Here is a 23941-nt window from a genome sequence, read left to right on the forward strand (position 1 = left end):
CATCAACTCGAGGCAGACTACCTCTCGAGAAACTCCTTTGGTTCAGAACAAGGAAGGTAACTTGAAATGAAATGAAAATCGCTTATTGTCACAAGTAGGCTTCAAATGAAGTTACTGTGAAAAGCCCCTAGTCGCCACATTCCGGCGCCTGTTCGGGGAGGCTGTTACGGGAATTGAACTGTGCTGCTGGCCTGCCTTGGTCTGCTGTCAAAGCCAGCGATTTAGCCCTGTGCTAAACAGCTCCTCCTCTCCAGGTTAATGGGCTTTCAGCTCATATTGCCATGAGCTGTATGAGTCAGAACCTTCTCCAAACACTTCAGATGTGAAGAGTTTTCTGGATGGTCTACACATCCCGACCATAAGAGGAAGGCAGGAGTCGGGAATTGGACTCCCCGTTATTCCCAGAAGAAATACTGAAATGTATTGGTGGTTGCAATCCGCCAGAAGGCACCCAGTAGAGTGTGGGCCAAACCGACCCATTTCACTTCTGAACACGGATGTTAAACTGCTGGCTCAGGTCCTGGCTTCCCGAATGGAGCCCTGTCTCCCAGTTATAGTATCTGAGGATCGGACAGGCTTTATTAAAGGCCAACAATTGTCTGCCAATGTCCGACACCGCTTAAACATTGTCCTTTTCCCCGCCACTGCTCTGGAACCTGAAGTCATCGTATCTTTGGATGCAGAGAAAGTATTAGATAGGGTGGAATGGAACTACCTCGGGAGATTTGGATTTGGTCTGAAATTTACCTCTTCGATTCCTCTGATGTACAATGTTCTTGAAGCCAACATCTGTACGAATATGGTATCTTCAGAATACTTTCCATGAGGCAGAGATACTAAAGATGGCCAACCCCATTTCCCCGCTGTTCTTTGCTTTAGCTAGTGAGCCTCTGCGATAGTGTTGAGGTCATCTGAGGGGTGGAAGAGTATCTGCTGGGATGGAGTGGAGCACCGGGTATCTACTTCCATGCCGATGATCTACTTCTGTATATTTCAGTTCCAGTCTCCTCTGTAGACAACAGTGAAGATACTCACAACATTCGGCACCGTGCTATCTGCTGGGTTTCCTTTTTTATACGATACATAAGATTTTACGGGTGACCCGAGAACCTTGCCTACTGGTAACAATATTTGGAGTCTCAGACTTGCCAGCATTCCATTCCGGGGTTGGGGCGGACGTTCCCACCTTTGCTTCTTTGATAGTCAGGAGGCAAATATTGCTCAGTTAGAGATCTCCCACTCCATCTAAAGCATCCACGAGATTGGAGGATATGACATCATTCCTATAGCTGGAGAAGACCAAACATGCCATTAGGGGCACAGTGGGGAGATTCTACCAGAGGTGGCTGCCATTCATCTCAATCTTTAAAGAACTGGACACGGTCGAGGGTTAAGGGGGTTAGGGTAAAATGGGGATAGTTTGATTGTTGCTATAAAGACCGATGTATACGACTTTTCTGAATCTTTACCTATATATTCTGTATACTTTTCTGTTATTGTTCATCTTTGGAAATTCAATAAATATATTTTTCAAAAACAAAGTACTTTGTATCTGTGTTCACCAGGGAGAAGGACATGACGGATGTTGAGGTCAGGGATAGGTTTGTGAACTCTCTTGGGAACGTCAATTTATCAAAGGACGAAGTGTTGAGTATCCTAAATTGCATTAAGGTAGACAAATCCCCTGGGCCGGATGGGATCTATCCCAGGTTACTGCAGGAGGCAAGGGGAGAAGTAGCTGGGGTCTTAACAGATATCTTCACATCCTCTTTGATCACAGGCGAGGTTGCAAAGGACTGGAGAATCGCAAATGTTGCTCCCTTGTTCAAGAAAGGAAGCAAGGAAAATCCATCAAGTCTGCACCGACCCACTTAAGCCCTCACTTCCACCCTATCCCCGTAACCCAATAACCCCTCCTAACCTTTTTGGACACTAATGGCAATTTAGCATGACCAATCCACCTAACCTGCACATCTTTGGACTGGGAGGAAACCGGAGCACCGGAAAAAACCCACGCAGACACGGGGAGAACGTGCAGACTCCGCACAGACAGTGACCCAGTGGGGAATCCAACCTAGGACCCTGGAGCTGTGAAGCTACAGTGCTAGCCACTGTGCTGCCCACAATGTATGGGAAACGTCACGTCTCACCAATTTGATTGAGTTTTTTTAAAAGGGTGACAAAGAATATTGATGGAATGGCTGTGGATGTAGTTTATATGGACTTTAGTAAGGCGTTTGGCAAGGCCACATGGCAGACAGATGCAAAAACTAAAATCATATGGGATTCGGGGTGGGCTGGTTAGATGGACTCAGAACTGGCTTGGTTATAGAAGACAGAGTAGCAGTGGAAGAGTGTTTTTCAGAATGGAGCTCTGTAGATAGTGGTGTTCCGCAGGGATCAGTGCTGGGACCTCTGTTGTTTGTAGTACATATAAATGATCTGGAAGAAAATGTGGGTGGTCTGATTAGTAAGTTTGTGGATGACATGAAGATTGGCGGAGTTGCTGATAGTGCCGAGGATTATCAGAGGATACAACAGGATACAGATAGATTGGAGACTTGGGCACCGAAATGGAAGATGGAGTTTAATCCGGACAAAAGCGAGGTGATGCGTTTTGGAAGATCAAATCTAGGTATGAATTATACTGTAAATGGCAGAACATTATACTGTAAATGGCTGTAACATTAACATACAGAGGGATCTGGGTGTGCAGGTCCGCAGTTACCTAAAAGTGGCAACACTAGTGGCCAAGGTGATTAAGAAGGCATATGGCATTCTTGCCCTCATCAGCCAGGGCATTGAGTACGAGAGTTGGGAAATCATGTTGCAGCTATATAAAACCTTGGTTAGGCTGCATTTGGAGTATTCTTATTATTTTTAAAAATAATTTTTATTCACATTTTCACAAAATATCAACAACAAAATACAGAAAGAAAAGAACAACCGCCCCCGTATACATAAATAATAAATTAACAGCCATCATCAACACAAAACAAATATACACGGCCTCTTTCGCCTCCTGCACTCCCAGCTCCTCTGCCATCCCAAATATTGCGAGCCCCCAGCCCGGCTTGACCCTGGATCCTACCACCCTCGACACCGTCCTCGCTACGGCCTTCCAAAAGTCCTCCAGCGCTGGGCATGCCCAGAACATGTGGGTGTGGTTTGCTGGGCTCCCTGAGCACCTAACACACCTGTCCTCACCCCCAAAAAACCGGCTTATCCTTGCCCCGGTCATGTGAGCCCTATGCAGCACCTTAAATTGTATGAGGCTGAGCCTCGCGCAAGAGGAGGAAGAGTTCACTCTCCCCAGGGCATCCGCCCACATCCCCTCGTCAATCTCCTCACCCAACTCCTCCTCCCACTTACCCTTTCGCACCTCCACCGAGGCCTCCTCCTCCTCCTGCATCACCTGATACGTTGCCGAGATCCTCCCCTCTCCAACGCACCCCCCCGACAGCACCCTGTCCTGGACCCTGCGTGGCGGCAACAGTGGGAACTCCACCACCTGCCGCCTAACAGACGCCCTAACCTGCATATATCTGACGGTGTTCCCCGGGGGGAGCCCAAACGTCTCCTCCAGCTCACCCAGGCTCGCGAACTTCCCGTCCACAAACAGGTTCCCCATCCTTTTAATACCTGCCCTGTGCCAACTCAGGAACCCTTTGTCCATCCTCCCCGGGACAAACTGGTGGTTCCCCCGTATCGGGGACCACACCGAGGCCCCCACCTCCCCCCTCTGACGTCTCCATTGCCCCCAGAATTTGAGGGTAGCCGCCACCACCGGGCTCGTGGTAGACCTCGTTGGAGGAAGCGGCAGCGGTGCCGTCACCAGCGCCTCCAGGCTCGTGTCCACACAGGACGCCAGCTCTAGCCTCTTCCATGCTGCCTCATCCCCCTCCATCACCCACTTACGCACCATCGCCACGTTGGCGGCAAAATAATACCCACAGAGGTTAGGCAGCACCAACCCCTGCACCGCTCCAGGATCACCCTTCTCACCCTCGAGGTCTTCTGCGCCCACACAAACCCCATAATGCTCCTGTTAACCCACCTGAACAAGGCCCTAGGGATCAGGATGGGCAGGCATTGGAACAGGAACAAAAACTTCGGGAGCACCGTCATTTTAACTGACTGCACCCTACCTGCCAGGGAGAGTGGCAGCACGTCCCACCTCTTTTTTTTAAATTTAAATATTTATTAAAGTTTTTAACACAATTTTTCTCCCTTACAAACAATAACCCCCCCCCCCCCCCCCCCCCCCCCGTAACAAAAAAAAGAAACGAGAAATTGCACGGAGCAAGATATATACGTGGCAAAATAATTTATTTACCTAGCTTTGTACACGGGCTCTCTCCCATACGTGCCAGTTTCCCCGACTCTTCATGTTGTCTCTTGCTCATCCACACCCCCAGGCAGCTCCTCCCCAACCCAGGTTGCTGCTGCTGCTGCTGACCGACCATCCTCTAACGTCCCGCGAGATAGCCTAGGAACGGTTGCCACCGCCTGTAGAACCCCTGCGCAGACCCTCTCAAGGCGAACTTAATCCTCGCCAACTTTATGAACCCAGCCATATCATTTATCCAGGCCTCCACGCTGGGGGGCTTTGCCTCCTTCCACATTAGCAAGATCCTTCGCTGGGCTACTAGGGACGCAAAGGCCAGAATGCCGGACTCTTTCGCCTTCTGCACTCCCAGTTCGTCCACTACTCAGAATATTGCTAGCCCCCAGCTTGGCTTGACCAGGACTTTCACCACCTGAGATATTGCTCCCACCACTCCTCTCCAGAACCTCTCCAGTGCCGGGCATGACCAAAATATATGGACATGGTTCGCCGGGCGCGTGTCCCACTTCTTAAACTCCTCCTCCATCTGCTCCACAAGCCTTGTGAAGTTAAGCTTATGTAGGGCCCCCAGCTCCTAGCCACCTGGACCCCCAGGTACCTGAAACTCCTCTCTGCCCTTTTTAGCGGGAACTCAACTATCCCCCTCTCCTGGTCCCCTGGGTGCACTACAAACAACTCGCTCTTCCCCATGTTGAGCTTGTACCTGGAGAAATCCCCAAACTCACTAAGGATCCTCATCACCTCCGGCATTCCCCCCACCGGGTGCACCACATATAGCAGCAAATCATCCGCATAGAGCGACACCCGATGCTCTTCCCCACCCCGCACCAGCCACCTCCAGTTCCTCGACTCCCTCAACGCCATGGCCAGGGGTTCAATCACCAGCGCAAAGTGCAGGGGGGCAGGGGACACCCCTGCCTCGTCCCCCGGTGTAGCCGGAAATACTCTGACCTCCTTCTGTTCGTGGCCACACTCGCCACCGGGGCCTCATATAGCAGCCTCACCCACCTGACGAACCCCTCCCCAAACCTTTTCAACACCTCCCACAGGTACCCCCATTCCACCCTATGAAAGGCCTTCTCCGCATCCATTGCCGCCACTATCTCTGCCTCCCCTTTCATCGCCGGCATCATTATAACATTCAAGAGCCTCCGTACATTAGTATTCAATTGCCTCCCTTTCACGAACCCCATCTGATCCTCGTGTATGACCTGCGGCACACAGTCCTCTATCCTTATGGCCAAAATCTTTGCATCCACATTTAAGAGTGAGATCGGCCTATATGGCCCACACTGTAGGGGATTCTTGTCCCGCTTCAGGATTAGGGAAATCAGTGCTCTAGACATCCCTTGCCTCATTGAAGGTCCTTACCAACAGCGGGCCCAGCAGGTCCGAATACTTCTTGTAAAATTCAACCGGGAACCCATCAGGCCCCGGTGCCTTCGCTGCCTGCATGTTCCCTATCCCTTTGACCAACTCCTCCAACCCAACCGGCGCCCCCAACCCCGCCACCTGCCCCTCCTCCACCCTCGGAAACCTCAGCCAGTCCAGGAAGCGACCCATCCCTCCCTCCTCCAGTGGGGGCTCAGACCGGTACAGTTCCCCGTAGAAGTCCCTGAAGACCGCATTGCTACCCACCGCACTTCGCACCGTGTTCCCTCCTCCATCCCGATCTCCCTAGCTGCCTCTCGCTTCCAAAGCTGGTGCGCCAGATTCCAGCTCGCCTTTTCTCCGTATTCCTATACTGCCCCCTGCGCATTCCTCCACTGCGCCTCGGCCTTCCTGGTGGTCAACAAATCGAACTCCGCCTGGAGGCTGCGCTGCTCCCTAAGCAATCCCTCCTCCGGGACTTCCGCGTACCTCCTGTCCACCCTCACCATCTCCCCCACCAACCTCTCCCTCTCTCTCCTCTTCCCCCTCTCCTTATGTGCCCTAATGGAGATCAGCTCTCTGACCACCGCCTTCAGCGTCTCCCAGACCCGACTTGCACCTCCCCATTGTCATTAGCCTCCAGGTACCTCTCTATACACCCCCAGACCCGCCCGCTGGCCTCCTCGTCCACCTGCAACCCCACCTCTAGGCGCCACAGTGGGGGTTGGTCCCTCTCCTCCCTCAACTCGAGGTCCACCCAGTGCGGAGCATGATCAGAAAAGGCTATCGCCGAGTACTCCGTATCCTCCACCCTCGGAATCAGCACCCTGCTCATGACAAAAAAGTCAGTCCGAGAGTAGGTCTTGTGGACGTGGGAGAAGAATAAAAATTCCCTGGCCCCCGGCCTCACAAACCTCCATGGGCCCACCCCTCCCATCTAGTCCACAGACCCCCTCAGCACCTTTGCCGCCGCCGGCCTCCTGCCCGTCCTCGACCTAGAGCGATCCAGTGCCGGGTCCAGCACCGTGTTGAAATCCCCCCTCATTATCAGGCCCCCTGCCTCCAGGTCCAGAATCCGGCCCAACAAACGCCGCATGAACCCCACATCATCCCAATTCGGGGCGTATACATTGACCAACACCACCCGCTCCCCCTGCAGCTTGCCACTTACCATCACATACCTACCGCCATTGTCTGCCACGATGCTCGACGCCTCGAACGACACTCTCTTCCCCACCAAGATCGCCACCGCCCCCCCCCCCCGATTTTTTTGCATCCAAACCCGAATGAAACACCTGCCCTACCCACCCCTTTCTCAACCCTACCTGATCCGCCACCCTCAGGTGCGTCTCCTGAAGCATAGCCACATCCGCCTTCAGCCCCTTCAGGTGCGCGAACACCCGGGCCCGCTTGACCGGCCCATTCAGTCCCCTTACATTCCAGGTTATCAGCTGGATCAGGGGGCTACTCACCCCCCTCCCCCACCAACTAGCCATCGCCCTTCCGAGGCCAGCCACGTGCCTGCACCCCCCAGACAACTCGTTCCCCACAGCAGCAGACCACCGCTCCGACCTCCTCTACCAACTGCAGCTCCCTCTTGGCCATTCCAGCAGCAACCTCCCCCCCCCCCCCCCCAACCAGCTAGGTTCCCCCCCCCCCTAAGCTGCAGTGCACTCCCGTAAGTCTGCTGACCCCAGCCACTCCCGCCACTCCATCGACCCCCCCCCCCCCAGTATGGAACTTCCACCCCACCCCCCTTTGTCCACCAGCAGGCTCTCCTCCTCCCCCTTCCACTCCCAGCATGGGAAAAAGCCCGCGCTTCCCAGCTCTGGCCCCGCCCCTTCAACCCTATGCGCGGGAAAAAGCCCGCGCTTGCCACTCGCCCGGCCTCGCCTCCTCTGGCGCAGCTCCCTTTCCAGGCCCAGTCCCACTACCCACAACTCAGGTGCCTCACCCCCCCCCCCCCTCACCCCCCCCTGCGGGGACCCATTTCCCCTACCGGCCAACAAATCACCAAGCAATTTACCTACCCCCCCCCGCACACCACGAGCCCACCCAGCGGACCTAATCAAAACAACGCCCAATTAACCCCCGAAAAACAAAGAAGCCCCCCTCGAAACACAACACAACAATCCCCAACCATCCCTCCACCACGATCCCTCATCCCCGACCCTTAGTCCGAGTCCAGTTTTTCGGCCTGAACAAAGGCCCACGCCTCCTCCGGGGACTCAAAATAATGGTGTCGGTCCTTATAGGTGACCCACAGACGCGCCGGCTGCAGCATACCGAACTTCACCCTCTTCCTGTGCAGCACTGCCTTCACTCGGTTGTAACCGGCCCTCTTCTTCGCCACCTCCGCGCTCTAATCCTGGTAGATCCGGACCTCCGCGTTCTCCCACCTGCTGCTCCGCTCCTTCTTGGCCCACCTTAACACACACTCTCGATCAGCAAACCGGTGGAACCGCGGCGGCTCGCTGGGCTTGAGCCTCCTCGCCAGCACTCGTTGGGCCCCCTCCAACTCCAAGGGCCCCTGAAAGGCCCCCGCTTCCATCAGCGAATTCAGCATGGTGACCACGTAGGCCCCCACGTCCGATCCCTCCAGCCCCTCCAGGAGACCCAGGATCCGCAGGTTCTTCCGCCTCGACCGGTTCTCCATCTCCTCGAACGTCGCCTGCCATTTCTTGTGAAGCACCTCGTCTGCCTCCACCTTCACCGCCAGGCCCAGGATCTCGTCCTCGTTCTCCGAGACCTTCTGCCAGACCTCCCAGATCGCCGCTCCTTGGGCCAGAAGAAATACGTTTTAAGGAGCATCTTAATAAGGAAAGTGATGTGGAGAGGTTGTTCAGAGGAAATTCCACAGTTTAAGTCCAACCTCGAATCTCCCTCACCCCCACCCCCTCCCTCTCTTCACCCATAGAAACCAGTTTCCTGTGTCAGCACAGACCGGGTGGTAGGTTCCCTTTCCTGAAGAACATTAACAAACCAGTTGGGTTTTTATGACAATCCAGCTGTTTTCACGGTCGCTTTTTCCCAGAGCCGGCCCCACAAATAACCACATTCATTCAGCTCAATTTCACAACCTGCCTTTGTGTTTTTGTGGGTTCTCTCTCACCCCCTATTTTCTGTTTTCAATCAGTTTCACAGGGTGTTCGAAGGATCGGATTTTCAATCAGGAAATTAAAGCTTCACATCAGGTACTGACAGAATTTCTCAACCTGCTGTAACGTGAATATCGGATTTTGAAGATGAAAGAGAACAGCCCCATTCACAGTGGGGAGAAACCGTACACGTGTTCTGTGTGTGGATGAGGCTTCAGCCAATCACCTGGCCTGGCAGAACACAAGTGCAGCCACACTGGGGAGAAACCATGGAAATGAGGGTGGGACAGGATGCAGAACCCCATCGGCACAGTCACACTGGGGACAAACCATTCATCTGCCCAGAGTGTGGGAAAGGGTTCATTAACTCTTCAAACCTGCTGACACACCAGCGGGTTCACACAGGGGAGAGACTGTTTAACTGCTCCGAGTGTGGGAAGCACTTCACTTCTTCATCCACATTGCTGACACACCGGCAGCTTCACAATGGGGAAAGACCTTTTAAATGCTTGGAGTGTGGGAGGTGCTATAAATGTTCCTGGTAACTGAAGTCCCATCAACGTGTTCACAGTGACGAGAGACCATTCAGATGCTCTCACTGTGGGTCTGGGTTCAAGACATTATCTGACCTCACTGTACACCAGCGAACTCGCACTGCAGACAGACTGTTCGCCTGCCCTGACTGTGGGAAGGAATTCACCCATTCATCCAACTTGCTGGAGCACCAACAGGTTCACACTGGGGAGCGACCGTTCACCTGCTCCGAATGTGGGAAGGGATTCACTCAATCATCTAGCCTTCTGAAGCACAAGCAAGTTCACACTGGGGATAAGCCATTCATCTGCTCTAAGTGTGGGAAGGGATTCACTCAATTATGTACCTTGCTGAAACACCAGCAAGTGCACACTAGGGAGAGACTGTTCACTTATTCTGAGCAAGGGGAGGGATTCACTCAGTCCTCCAGCCTAATGATACACCAACAATTCCACACTGGGGAGAAGCCATTTATCTGCTCTGAGTGTGGGAGGGATTTACGCGGTCCTTCCATCTGCAGACACACCAGCGAGTTCACACTGGGGAGAGGCCGTTCAACTGCTCTCAGTGTGGGAAAGGATTTACTCAGTCATCCAGCTTGCTGAGACACCAGCGAGTTCATCAAGATGAAAGACCTTTCAAGTGCCCAGAAACCAATGTCTCATCAACAAGCTCAAACTGACGAGACCATTTGGGTTGAGAAAACCATCTGAAATCATTGCAGATTTGAACTGGGGAAACAACGTTAAACTGAGTTTGGAAATGGATTTACCCATTCATCTGCAATGCCTTTGCACTAGTGAATATGCACTGGTGAGAGAGGCTTCCATCTACTCTGAATAAGGGGAGGGATTTGCTTAATTATCCAACCTGCTGAGTCACCAGCGAGTTCGCAAGTAACAAATTTGATTAGGATTTTGCTGCTCCTCGCATCCAGCACTGAACCATATTTATTGGCTGATATTAATCATTCAGCGCCCTTAAAGGTACTAATATTAAAGATAAATGTCAAATAAATCATCCTTGTGTTAAATGCAATGTGATGAGTGTTTTCGAAATCTCTAACACAAAATAAGCTTCTTTTGCCAATTTCCTCATCCCTTGTTTCCTTGAGAGCTTCCGGTCAGCTGCCTCTGCTGTTTCCCTAGCACTGGCCTACTGTGCCACACTGCCTCTAAAGATCCCCCTTAACAAACATCTGAACCCTCTAGATCTCTCCTATATCCCGCATTCCATCTCAGGTCTCATTATGACCATGAGACCCACCTCCTGTTCTAATCCCAGTAAACCCCTGATCTCCCAACTTCCCCATGTTTGCTGATATTGTTGATGGTTCGATCTCTCTCCCTCTTCATTTATTGTCCCTCTTGACTTTAAATCATCATTATCACCCATCCTCAAAAAGAATTCCTGATTACTACTGCCCTATTTCTAACCGACCTTTCCTCTCCAAAGTTTTGTCATCTCTGAAATCCATGCCCAGGAATTCTATATTTTGAATTCCCCAGTAATGTTTCTGCCTATGCCACAGCATTGCAACAGCTCTTTATCAAAGTAACATATTGAATCCAATGTGAGTTTGACAAGGATTATCTGTTCTTTATTGTTCTTTTTGGCCTGTCTACGCCTTTGACACCATTGACCAAACCATCCTCCTGTAATCTACTGCTGTCACGCTGGCTGTAATGTTCCTCTCCAATTTCTTTCTTCTCAATACAGTTGTAGCCAGAGACTCACCTGCAGTAGCTATGATTATGAGTTACTGTCACAAACTCACTTAGTTTGTGAGGAAACACACATATTCCCGTACCAGCCTCCCCGAACAGGCGCTGGAATGTGGCGACTAGGGGCTTTTCACAGTAACTTCATTGAAGCCTACTCGTGACAATAAGCGATTTTCATTTCATTTCATATTCCATAATCACTGTCACTGTATCTCGCAAAGTTCTCTTCAACAAGCAGCCCTGCTTGAGAAGATCAACATGAACAGAGTAGAGTGAAGAAGTTAAAATCCACAACCCAAGCTCACAGTGGTAAAAATATCTGATAATTCCCATTCAGGTACAAAGCATAGCTGAATGGCTAGCTGGGCCAGTTTAGCTCAGTTGACTGGACAGCTGGTTCATGGTGCACAGCAAGGTCAACAGCGTGGATGGTAGCACAGTGGTTAGCACAGTTGCTTCACAGCTCCAGGTTCGATTCCCGGCTTGGGTCACTGTCTGTGCAGAGTCTGCAAGTTCTGCTCGTGTCTGCGTGGGTTTCCTCCGGTTTCCTCCCACAGTCCAAAGATGTGCAGTAGGTTAGGTGGATTGACCATGCTAAATTGCCCTTGGTGCCCAAAAAGGTTGGGTGGGGTTACTGGCTTACATAGATAGGGTTGAGGTGTAGGCTTGGGGAGGGTGCTCTTTCCAAGGGTCGTGTCGACTCGATGGGCCGAATGGCCTCCTTCTGCACAGTAAATTCTATGATCTACAATTCTCGTACAGAAGGCCAGCCTTCTCAACCTTGCCCCTCGCCTGAGTTGTGGTGTTGCTCAGGTTACACCAGTCAGCTCTTCCCCTCAAAGTGGAGAGCAGCCGATGGTCATCTGGCACTCTGCTGACTTTATTTATAGCAGAACAACAGTGTATTACTACAGCAGAATTATAAAGTCTGCTCTGACCCTCTGAAAGAGCAGGTAGGAGATGGATCTTGATGATGCTTATTTTACAATCTCGGTCAGCCAAATCTCATCCTTACTTCTCCAGATTCAAAGATTAATTGAGAATTGGGTCTGAATTGGCAGCCAGATTACCCACAGTCCCACGTGCCTCAGAAACCGCTGGTTAGCTCTGTTGCTTCACAGCTCCAGGGTCCCAGGTTTGATACCCGGCTTGGGTCACTGTCTGCGCGGAGTCTGCACGTTCTCCCCGTGACTGCGTGGGTTTCCTCCGGGTGCTCCGGTTTCCTCCCACAAGTTGAAAGACACGTTGTTAGGTAATTTGGAAATTCTGAAATCTCCCTCTGTGTACCCGAACAGGTGCCGGAATGTGGCGATTAGGGGCTTTTCACAGGAACTTCATCGCAGTGTTAAAGTAAGCCTACTTGTGACAGGGCCCTGCACAAACTCAATTTGACGCAGCTGGTGGAGCAGATGGATGAGGATTTCAAAAGATGGGATGTGCTGCCACTCTTGCTAGCGGGCAGGGTGCAGTCGGTTAAAATGATGGTCCTTCCGAGGTTTCTCTTTGTATTCCAGTGCCTTCCCATTATGATACCCAAGGCCTTTTTCAAACGGGTAGGTAGGAGTATCATGGGTTTCGTGTGGGCAAGTATGACCCCGAGGGTAAAGGGTGTTTCTGGAGCGTAGTAGGGACAGGGAGGGCTGGCTCTGCCGAATCTGTGCGACTATTATTGGGCTGCCAATGTGGCGATGATCTGTAAGTGGGTAATGGAGGGAGAGGGGGCGGCGTGGAAGAGGTTGGAGATGGTGTCCTGTGTGGGCACGAGCCTGAGGACGCTGGTGACGGCACTGCTGCCGCTCTCGCCGACAAGGTACACCACAAGTCCGGTGGTGGCGGCGACGTTGAAGATCTGGGGGCAGTGGACACGACACAGGGGCAAGGTGGGAGCCTCGGTTTGGTCCCCGATTCGGGAGAACCATTGGTTCGTCCTGGGAAGGATGGATGGGGGATTTCGGAGCTGGCATCGGGCAGGGATTAGAAGAATGGGGGACCTGTTTATAGATGCGACGTTTGCGAGCCTAGGGGCGCTGGAGGAGGAGTTTAGGTTACCCCCGGGAAATGCTTTCAGGTATATGCAAGTGAGGGCGTTTGTGAGGCGGCAGGTGAGGGAATTCCAGCTGCTCCCGGCACAGGGGACTCAGGACAGGGTGATTTTGGGTGTATGGGTTATTAAGATGCTCTCTTTCCAGGGGTGAATTCGGGTGGGTGGGGGGGGCTTCCCTACGGGTAGCTTTGAATGTCATATGGGGGTGTGACTGTATATGGGGAAACCCAATGTAAAAGTTTTGTATAATTTTTGACTTGTGTTTGCGTTTCTTTTTGTTATGGGGGTGGGTTTGTTAAAAATTTTGTTGGAAAATTTAAATAAACACATTAAAAAAAAAGAAATTGAGGAGAGGAACCTTTCTTTGAGTTGGCACGTGCGCCTGCGCGGTTGCTTCTTCTGTGAGGATCGGCGCCCCGCCCTTCAGTCACTGATTGGTTGGAGGACCACTCACTCCCTTTCGGTCCTCCAGCAATCCCCTTCTTCTCCTATTGTTCGGAGCTGCCGTCAATCATTGTCCGGGCATTGTGAGGTGAGAGGTCAGTGCCGGGGGGCGGGGTTTACAAATCCCGAGGGCGCTGCAGAGCCCAATGTGAAACAATGTTATTATTGATCAATCAGCCGCTCTCGCCGTCTCCAACTGTCACAATGCCCGGATAATTGGCGGCAGCCCTGGTCCAATAGCAGGGGCGGGGCTGAAGTACCGAATGGGAGCGGCTGGTCTTCCAACCAATCGGAGTGAATGAGGGGCGGGTCCGCTGCGATTGAAGCATGCGCAGTGTGGGTAATGGCGGTGCGGAAGGGCGGCTTTTTCATTTTCGAAATCGGTAATAGGCATTTGAAACGATGGAGGAAGCAAGAAATCGCGGGAGTGGGCGGAAACGTTGTGTAAAGCTGTTGCAATCGTAAACCTCGGAATAGTTTACGGGACCGAGTTTGTACCGAGCGGGGTTGCAGCTCCTCATCTTCGGCTCGAGTTAACGGCCGCCATCTTTATTGGATGTGCATCAGGGCGCATGCGCGTGTGTCATCTTTGTCGGGGGCGATGTTTCAATGAGTGGGAGGAGCTTGTTCCCCATTGTTCAGAATGTGGAGATGGCGCGTTGGACGGGGCTGGGCTCCGGAAGTCTGACAACAACAGGTTTATTTGGTATCACGAGTTTTCAGAGGGCAGCTTCTTAATCAGGTGAATGAAGAGGAAGGTTACAGACTTCCCTCAGAGGGTTGTTAGTCTTTGGATTTCTCTTCCACAGGGACCAGTTGTATCTGGGGGTCATTGAATATATTGAAGCACAAGTTTGACAGATATTTTATTGGCAATGGAGTGAAGGGTTATGGGGAAAATAGAGTGAAAGCTGAGATGAGGAGGGATTTCTTCACTCGAGGATGTGGTGAAGCTTTGCAATTCTCTACCCCAGAGGAATGTGCAGCCTCAGTCCCCAAGTATGTTCAAGACAAATATTGATAGGTTTCTAGATATTGAAGATATCGAGGGATAGATCGGCCAAGGATCGCATTGAATGGTTGAGAAGACGCAGTGGGCTGAATAGCCTACTTGCTCATATTATAATCTCTGTGTCCTGGTCAGGAAGCATTGAGCTGAGCTTGGATCTGTCAATCAACATGAATCAGCCCTTCAGGAGAATTGGGAGGGTAAATATTAGGTGCAGCAGAGTGAGAATGGAGGGTGATTGTGTGGGATGGAAATTTACAGCTTTTGGAGAATGAGAGAGGAAATAATGTTTCATCGGAACTAGAATTGTCTGTTCTGAATTTCTATCCTGTACTAACCAATGACTTTTGTAAATTGTTTTCAAAGGATATTGGAAGAGGAGGAATTATAGACAGAAATCTCAAACATCACGTCTCGATGTGACAAACTCACTCGATTCCTTCTGAACTAGATATCATCGGGTTCTGAATATCATTGGCGAGAAGGAGAAATGTTTGTCCAATCTGTCGGCTTCAAAAGATTATAAACGTGAATGTGACTAGAAAAGCACCCAGACCCACACAACACACACCCGCGTGAGAGTGTTCCAGTGAACGGACTGTGGAAACATCAGTGTGACTGGAAAAGCACCAAGACCCACGCAACACACACCCGAGTGAGAGTGTTCCATTGAACTGACTGTGGAAAGAGCTTTAACCAGTTACACAGCCTGAAAAAACATCACACCACAGTGAGGAGAGACAGTGCACATGTCCTGTGTGTAGACAAGGCTTCCACTGATTGTTTAATCTGGAGAGACACGAGGAGACCAACAACATGGAGAAACCATGGAAATGTGCGGACTGTGGGAAGGGATACAGATGCCCATCTGAGCTGGAGATCCATCGACGCAGTCACACTGGGGAGAGGCCATTCACCTGCTCTCAGTGTGGGCAGGGATTCACTCGATTAGGCAACCTGCAGAGACACGAGCGAGTTCACACTGGTGAGATGCCTTTCACCTGCTCTCAGTGTGGGAAGGGATTAACTGATTTATCCAGCCTGCAGTCACACCAGCGAATTCATACTGGGGAGAAGCCATTCACCTGCTCTCAGTGTGGGGAGGGATTCATTGATTCATCCAACCTGCGGAAACATCAGCGAATTCACACTAGGGAGAGGCCGTTCACCTGTTCTGAGTGTGGGAAGGGATTTATTAATTCATCCACTCTGCGGAAACATCAGCGAATTCACACTGGGGAGAGGCCGTTCACCTGCTCTCAGTGTGGAAAGGGATTCATTGATTCATCCGCCCTGCGGCAACACCAGCGAATTCACACTGGGGAGAGGCCGTTCACCTGCTCTCAGTGTGGGAAGGGATTCATTAATTCATCCACCCTGCGGAAACATCAGCGAGTTCACACTGGGGAGAGGCCGTTCACCTGCTCTCAGTGTGGGAAGGGATTCATTGATTCATCCACCCTGTGGAAACATCAGCGCATTCACACTGGGGAGAGGCCGTTCACCTGCTCTCAGTGTGGGAAGGGATTCACTTGGTTATCCCACCTGCAGACACACCAGCGGGTTCACACTGGGGAGAGGCCATTCACCTGCTCCGTCTGTGGGAAGGGATTCACACAGTTATCCAGTCTGCAGACACACCAGCGAGTTCACACTGGGGAGAGGCCATTCATCTGCTCTCAGTGTGGGCAGAGATTCCGTGCTTTATCCAACCTGCGGAAACATCAGCAGGTTCACACTCGGGAGAGGCCATTCACCTGCTCTCAGTGTGGGGAGAGATTCAGTGATTTCTCCAGTCTGCAAACACACCAGCGAGTTCACACCGGGGAGACGTCATTCATCTGCTCTCAATGTGGGGAGAGATTCAATGATTTATCCAGTCTGCAGACACACCAGCGCGTTCACACTGGGGAGAGGCCATTCACCTGCTCTCAGTGTGGGAATGGATTCACTAGGTTATCCAGCCTCCGGAACCATGAGCGAGTTCACATTGGGGAGACATTCACCTGCTCTCAGTGTGGGGCGAGATTCGGTGATTTATCCAGCCTGCAGACACACCAGCGAATTCACACTGGGGAGAAGCCGTTCACCTGCTCTCAGTGTGGGAAGGGATTTCTTGATTCAGCCATCCTGCGGAAACATCAGCGTCTTCACACTGGGGAGAAGCCATTCACCTGCTCCCTCTGTGGGAATGGATTCACACAATTATCCACTCTGCAGACACACCAGCAAGTTCACACTGGGGAGAGACCATTCACCTGCTCTTAGTGTGGGCAGGGATTACGTAGAAACTTAGAAAATAGGAGCAGGATGAGGCCATTTGGCCCTTCGATCTGCTTCACCATTCATTATGATCATGGCTTATCATCTAACTCCATAGCCTAATCCCGCTTTCGTCTCCATATCCTTTGATCCCTTCGCCCTAAGGGCTATTTCTAAATTCCTCTTGAAAACATACCTAATGTATTGGCCTCAACTATTTCATGTGGAACAAATTCCACAGGCTCACCACTCTCTACTCTCTGGTTGAAGAAATTACTCTTCATCTCTGTCTAAATGGTCTACCTCGTATTCTCAGACTGCGACCACTGGTTCTGTTTACTCCCACCATCGGGGAAATCGATCCTGCATCTCCCCGGTCAAGTCCTTTTCGAATATTACAGGTTTCTCTGAGATCCCTCATTCTTCTGAACTCCAGTGAATACAATCCTAACTGATTCAATCTCTTATACGTTAGTTCCACCATCCCAGGAATCAGTCTGGTAAACCTTTGCTGCGCGAATCTCACCCCCAGAACCCAAAGGTGCGCAGGGTAGGTGAATTGGCCACACTAAATTGCCCCTTAATTAGAAAAAAAAATTGGGTACTATAAATTTAAAAAGAAAAATCATTAATATATCTTGTGAATATCTGGGGTCCTAGCACCGACCCCTGTGGTACCCCAATAGTCACTGCCTGCCAATTTCAAAAAGACCTATTAATCTCTACTCTTTGTTTCCTGTCTGCCAACCAGTTTTTTATCCTTCTCAATACACTACCCCTAATGCCATGTTCTTTAATTTTACACACTAATCTCTTATGCGGGACTTAGTCAAAAGCCACCTGAAAGTCCAAATATACCACATCCACTGGCTCTCCCTCGTGAACTCTACCAGTTACACCCTCGAAGAATTCCAGTAGATTTGTCAAGCATGATTTCCCCTTCATAAATCCATGAATGTTCCCTACTGCCAATGTCAGGCTTACTGGTCTATTATTCCCTGTTTTCTTTCTATCTCCCTTTTTAAATAGTGGGGTTACATAAGCCACCCTCCAATCTGCAGGAACTTCAAAGTCGAAGCCCTCATTTGTGAAGACAGAACCAAATTATGTATTTATTTGCTTACCCATTTCTTTGTTCCCTGTTATACATTCCCCTGTTTCTGACTGTAAGGAATGTACATTAGTCTTCACCAATTTTTTCTCTTCACATACCTACAGATACTTTTCCAATCAGCCTAATGTCCTGTTTTATGCCATTCCCAACATCACCACTGCAGTTTGGGGTCTATATACGATGCCCGCTTATTTTTTTTGCCCCTTGGTGTTTCTCAGCTCTACCCATACAGATTCCACGTTGTCGGAGCTAATATCCTTCCTCACTATTGCATTAATTTACTCTTTAACCAGCACTGCCACTCCACTGCCTTTTCCTTTTTGTCTGTCCTTCCTAAATACTGAATATATTAAATTCCCATCCCTGGTTATCCTGCAGCCATGTCTCCATAAACCCGATTATCTCACACCCGCTTACGTTTATTTGCGCTATTCACTCGGTTATGCCGTCTGCAGTCACACCAGGGAGTTCACACTGGGGAGAGGCCATTCACCTGCTCTCAATGTGCGAAGGGATTTAGTAATTCATCGCACTTTCTGAAACACCAACAGGTTCACAAGTGATTACAGGGATTGGATTCTGCTGTTATTGTTTCTGTTCTCAATTACATCCAGGACTGCATTTTGTTCATTCTGTTGGTCAATGGGGATGGTCAGAGGGTTTCTTTCTGCTGGACTGGCCGGTCTCACGACTTCGCCTCCAGTGGGCTGATTCTCTCTGAGCCTTCAAGCTAATATTTGGTTGCACATTCCATAAGGATCAGAGCGAAAGAGTGTTTGGAGGTTAGAAGATGTTTCATTACCATTTCTGTTTGGAAGCCCCCAAAATCATGCCATATTGCCATGAAGATGGGCTATGGTGGTTACATTGTTCTTTTGTTTAATTTATCTTGATGCTTCTCACAGAAGAAAACTATCAGGGTATGAGGGGCAAGTTATCTGAGGTGCACTGGGAAACTACATTAAATAGTATGGTGGGAGACAGGCAATCACTAATATTTACGGAATTATTACAGATTTACTTGGGGGATCGGTTAGCTCAATTGGCTGGATGGCTGGTTTGTGCTGAGTGACATCAACAGCACAGGTTAAATTCCCATAACAGCTGAGGGTAGCCATGGTCTGTGTCAGTGTTTATGCTCCACATGATCCTCTGCCCACCCCTCTACATCTCCCCCCATCAGCATCTCCCTCTATTCCTTTCTCCCTCATGTATGTATCTAGCTTTCTGTTCAATGTATTCATGCTGTTCGCCTCAACCACTCGCTGTGGTAGCAAGTTGCACATTCTCACCACTCCTGGGTAAAAAGGTTTCTACTGAAATTCCTATTGGATTATTGAACTTCTTCATAATCTTAAAGATTTCCATCAATCTTCTCTTTCCCAGAAAAAAAGTCTCAGCCTTTCCTGAGTGTTAAATGCTCTCAGTTCTGTATATTATGAATCTTTGTTGCACCTTCTCCAGTGCCTCTTATTTCCTTTATCTAAATGGAGATCGCCAATGTTGACAGTGCTCCCGGTATAGCCTCACCCTGGTTCTAAACAAGTTGAACATTTCCTCCATGCTTTTCAATTCTATCCCTCTAGAATGGAATGTGAGGTAATGCATTTTGGAAGGGCTAATGCAGGTAGGGAATATACAGTGAATGGTAGAACCCTCAAGAGTATTGAAAGTCAAAGAGATCTAGGAGTACAGGTCCACAGGTCATTGAAAGGGGCAACACAGGTGGAGAAGGTAGTCAAGAAGGCATCCGGCATGCTTGCCTTCATTGGCCGGGGCATTGAGTATAAGAATTGGCAAGTCATGTTGCAGCTGTATAGAACCTTAGTTAGGCCACACTTGGAGTATAGTGTTCAATTCTGGTCGCCACACTACCAGAAGGATGTGGAGGCTTTAGAGAGGGTGCAGAAGAGATTTACCAGAATGTTGCCTGGTATGGAGGGCATAAGCTATGAGGAGCGATTGAATAAACTCGGTTTGTTCTCACTGGAACGAAGGAGGTTGAGGGGCGACCTGATAGAGGTATACAAAATTATGAAGGGCATAGACAGAGTGGATAGTCAGAGGCTTTTCCCCAGGGTAGAGGGGTCAATTACTAGGGGGCATAGGTTTAAGGTGAGAGGGGCAAGGTTTAGAGTAGATGTACGAGGCAAGTTTTTTACGCAGAGGGTAGTGGGTGCCTGGAACTCACTACCGGAGGAGGTAGTGGAAGCAGGGACGATAGGGACATTCAAGGGGCATCTTGACAAATATATGAATAGGATGGGAATAGAAGGATACGGACCCAGGAAGTGTAGAAGATTGTAGTTTAGTCGGGCAGTATGGTCGGCACGGGCTTGGAGGGCCGAAGGGCCTGTTCCTGTGCTGTACATTTCTTTGTTCTTTGAATCCTAGATGGGCCCCACACTAAAGGAAAGATGTGAAGTTCTGAGAGAGGGTGGAGAGGACATTTACAAGAATGGGACCAGGGATAAGGGACTCCAGTTAATTAGAGTGACTGGAGCAGCTGAATTTCTCTCCTGAGATCACTGTTCCTGGAGGGTGGGGAATGGGGCCATTCAGCCCTTTGGGACCGTGTCGGCTCCCTGTGGAGGAAGCCAGTCTGCCCATTGCCCCGTTCTATCCCCAAATCCTTGTAGGTTTATTTCTCTCAGTGCCTGTCCAATTTCCTATTGAAATCCTTCCGTCATCTCTGCATCTCCTACCCACATAGGCAGTAGGTTCCAGGTCGTTACCACTCGTTTTACATGTACACAAGGCTGCTAGAGCACAGAGGAGTCTATTTGGCCCATTTTCCCCATGCCAGCTCTTTGTACAGCGACCCATTTAATCACAAAGTTCGACTAATTTGTTTTCTTTTTCAGAATGTACCAAATTCCCTTTTGGAAGCTACAGTGCAATGAGATTCCAGCTCCATTTATAGACCGTGCATTCCAAATCACAACAACCCGCTGTGTTTTACAACAAATAATTGTGCACATGGTGTGTCTGGAGCTTCACAGAGTATTCAAAATGGTGTCAACACCATGATTATTACACAAAATTAAGACTCAGTCTTTATCAGTGATTCGGATGAGGACACCGAGTGTAATATATCCTAATTTGCGAACAATTAGAACAAGTGTACATTTCTATAAAACCTCACTCCCACTGGACCTCCAAAAGTGTTTTCAAGCCAATGGAGTACTTTTGAATCATAATCACTGTTGTAATGTAGGAAGTTGTAAGTACGCATGTGTAATCACATTTAGTTTTAAAAATGTTATTTTCATAGTATATTCACTGTCATTAGTAACAAGGTCAAGGAAGCCCTTTTATACCTCGAACATGTGGCTTCCTGCAACCATTTCACCTTCTGTACCTCTTCTATATCAACTATATATTGATTTCATAGCAAAAAATAATAATTAAATGAATGATTATTCAGTCATGAACATTGATTATCATTGATGAATTGGTGTATTATAAAGACTAGATCTTTATTTTTTTTTAAATAACATTATCAACCAAAATGTTTCCAGAAACTGCAGAGCTATCAGAATTTGTTTGAAAAAGTAAATTGCTTCATATTTTTGAGAAGTTACAAGACATCATATTCTGCCAAGAATATTTGGGCTAGTAATCCAGAGACCCAGGTTAATGCTCTGGGGATCTGGGATCGAATCTGGCTACGACAGATATTGAAATTGAATAAAAGTCTCAAATTAAAAGTCTAATGATGACATTGTGGATTGTTGTAAAAACCCGTCTGGTTCACTAATGTCCTTTAGGAAATCTGCTCTCCTTACGTGGCCTGGCCTACACGTGACTCCAGATCCACAGCAATGTTGTGGTTGACTTGAACGTGTCCCCTGAAATAGCCTCACAAGACACGCAGTTCAAGGGCAATTGGAATGAGCAGTCAATGCTGGTCCAGCCACTGACCCCCACCTCCCACTTTTAATTTTTTAGAAGGCTCATTGTTCAATCTGAAGACTAGTAAGAAACTGTCTCTTTGATTGGATTTGATTTATTGTCACGTGTACCGAGTACAGTGAAAAGTATTGTTCTGCGTACAGTCCAGACAGACCGTTCCATACACGAAAAAATAAAGTGCAGATCTTGGCAGTTTGCTCAGTTCACAAAAGAAGTTAATGACTTTGTAGACGCAGATTAACATTTTAATCAGCAGTCAAAACATATCGAATGGTGATGTGTGCTCATATAGACAGAACTGAATTGAAGGAAATAGCAGAGATTTAACTAAAACACCTTTTTGAAAGATTCGGCCTTAATGATGGAGAAACAGGAAAAGCCACTCAGGGAGATGAGGAAATCCAGGCTCAGTGCGGATTTGCTGTCACCCCTCCTTTCTTATACATGAACGGGATTTAGGCGGCAGAATGTCTCACACCAAAACACAGAGGGGTCAAATATAAGCAACAGACAATTCTCAAGTCACTTCCATTTAACTATATTTGACTTTGTTTAATAGCTGTCTGAGGTCAAACTGAACAAAGATTCATGGGATTTGTATTACCCAGTGACAAGCTTTCTTTTCTTGATCAGTCATGTTTGCAATTCAATGGTGCATATTTCAGAGTTATTCAGAGTGAAGACTTGAAAGCTATTCAATTGAAAATGAAGTCATATATAACAAATAAATATACTGATGTTCAACATTGAATAATGAAACAAATATTGAGTAAAATCGGGGGAAATCTTCTGTAGGAAGATAAGAATGAGGCATTAATGATTGAACAGAGAGCATTATTCCGTTAGATATTTACTGAACAAATGCTAAAGTTCAATGTAAGTTCTATATCTTATGGTCTTACAAGTTGAGTCATCTGTTTTAAAGAAACAGCTGTCTTCATGTAATCAGTGACACGGCCTCCCAGCCCAACCATTGAAATCTGCAGCAAGACTGTGCAGTTGAACGTTGCACAAGGCCATTGGGTACTGTGCTGCCAGCTGTTTCTGTAGTGTAGCAGTCATCACATTCGCCTAACGTGCAAAATGTTTGAAACTGGCAGAAGCATTAAATGCTTCTCATTAATTTATTTATTTTTTTAAATTGGGGGGGGGGGGGACAATTTAGCGTGGCCAATCCACCTAACTTGCACATTTTTGGGTTGTGGGGGTGAAACGCACGCAGACACAGGGAGAATGTGCAAACTCCACATGGACAGTGGGCACGGTAAGAAGTCTTACAACGCCAGGTTAAAGTCCAACAGGTTTGTTTCGAATCACTAGCTTTCGGAGCGCAGCTCCTTTCACAGGTGAATGAAGAGGTGGGTTCCACAAACACAGATATAGAAAAATTCAATGATGCGAGATGGAACTTTGAATGCGAGTCTTTGCAGGTAATTAAGTCTTTACAGGTCCAGGCGGTGCGACTGGAGAGAGGGATAATCACAGGTTAAAGAGGTGTGAATTGTATCAAGCCAGGACAGTTGGTAGGATTTCGTAAGCCCAGGCCAGATGGTGGGGGGTGAATGTAATGCGACATGAATCCAAGGTCCAGGTTGAGGCCGTAGTCATGTGTGCAGAACTTGGCTATCAGTTTCTGTTCAGCGATTCTGCATTGCCATGTGTCCTGAAGGCTGCCTTGAAGAATGCTTACCTGAAGATCAGAGGCTGATTGCCTTTGGCTGCAGAAGTGTTCCCCGGCTGGAAGGGAACATTCCTGCTTGGCGAATGTCACGTGATGGTTTTGCTCAGTGCGCTAGATAGCTAGTTTGTGATGCAGAACAAGGCCAGCAGCGCAGGTTCAATTCCTGTACCCGCTTACACAAACAGGTGCCAGAATGTGGCAACTAGGGGCTTTTCACAGTAATTTCATCCAGTGTCTGCATGGTCTCGCCAATCTGCCACGCCTCGGGACATCCTTACCTGAAGTGTATGAGGTAGACAACGTTCCGAGTCGCACGAGTATGTACCGCGTACCTGGTGGGTGGTGTTCCTGCGAGTAATGGTGGTACCCATGATGATGATCTGGCACGTCTTGCAGA

The 23941-nt window shown here is 49.0% G+C and overlaps 1 protein-coding gene across 3 annotated transcripts; it reads left to right on the forward strand.

The window, feature by feature from the left end:
* Nucleotides 1-13866: 13866 nt before the first annotated feature.
* LOC140418469 (uncharacterized) lies at nt 13867-21664 on the forward strand. Of its 3 annotated transcripts, XR_011945069.1 has the most exons (3): nt 13891-14305; nt 14939-19547; nt 20343-21664. XR_011945069.1 is itself a non-coding variant. In XM_072501936.1 (2 exons), the coding sequence occupies exon 2, from the start codon at nt 15389-15391 to the stop codon at nt 16838-16840; it is 1452 nt and encodes a 483-aa protein (XP_072358037.1). In that variant the 5' UTR covers nt 13867-13946; nt 14939-15388; the 3' UTR covers nt 16841-21664. The 3 variants fall into 3 exon arrangements, 2 of the variants coding, with proteins under 2 accessions (XP_072358037.1, XP_072358036.1); XM_072501936.1 differs by having other exon boundaries at nt 13867-13946; nt 14939-21664; XM_072501935.1 differs by having other exon boundaries at nt 14939-21664.
* Nucleotides 21665-23941: the final 2277 nt, after the last annotated feature.

The sequence above is a fragment of the Scyliorhinus torazame genome, chromosome 5 (genome assembly GCF_047496885.1).
Source record: "Scyliorhinus torazame isolate Kashiwa2021f chromosome 5, sScyTor2.1, whole genome shotgun sequence".
In the NCBI taxonomy this organism is placed as follows: Eukaryota; Metazoa; Chordata; class Chondrichthyes; order Carcharhiniformes; family Scyliorhinidae; genus Scyliorhinus; species Scyliorhinus torazame.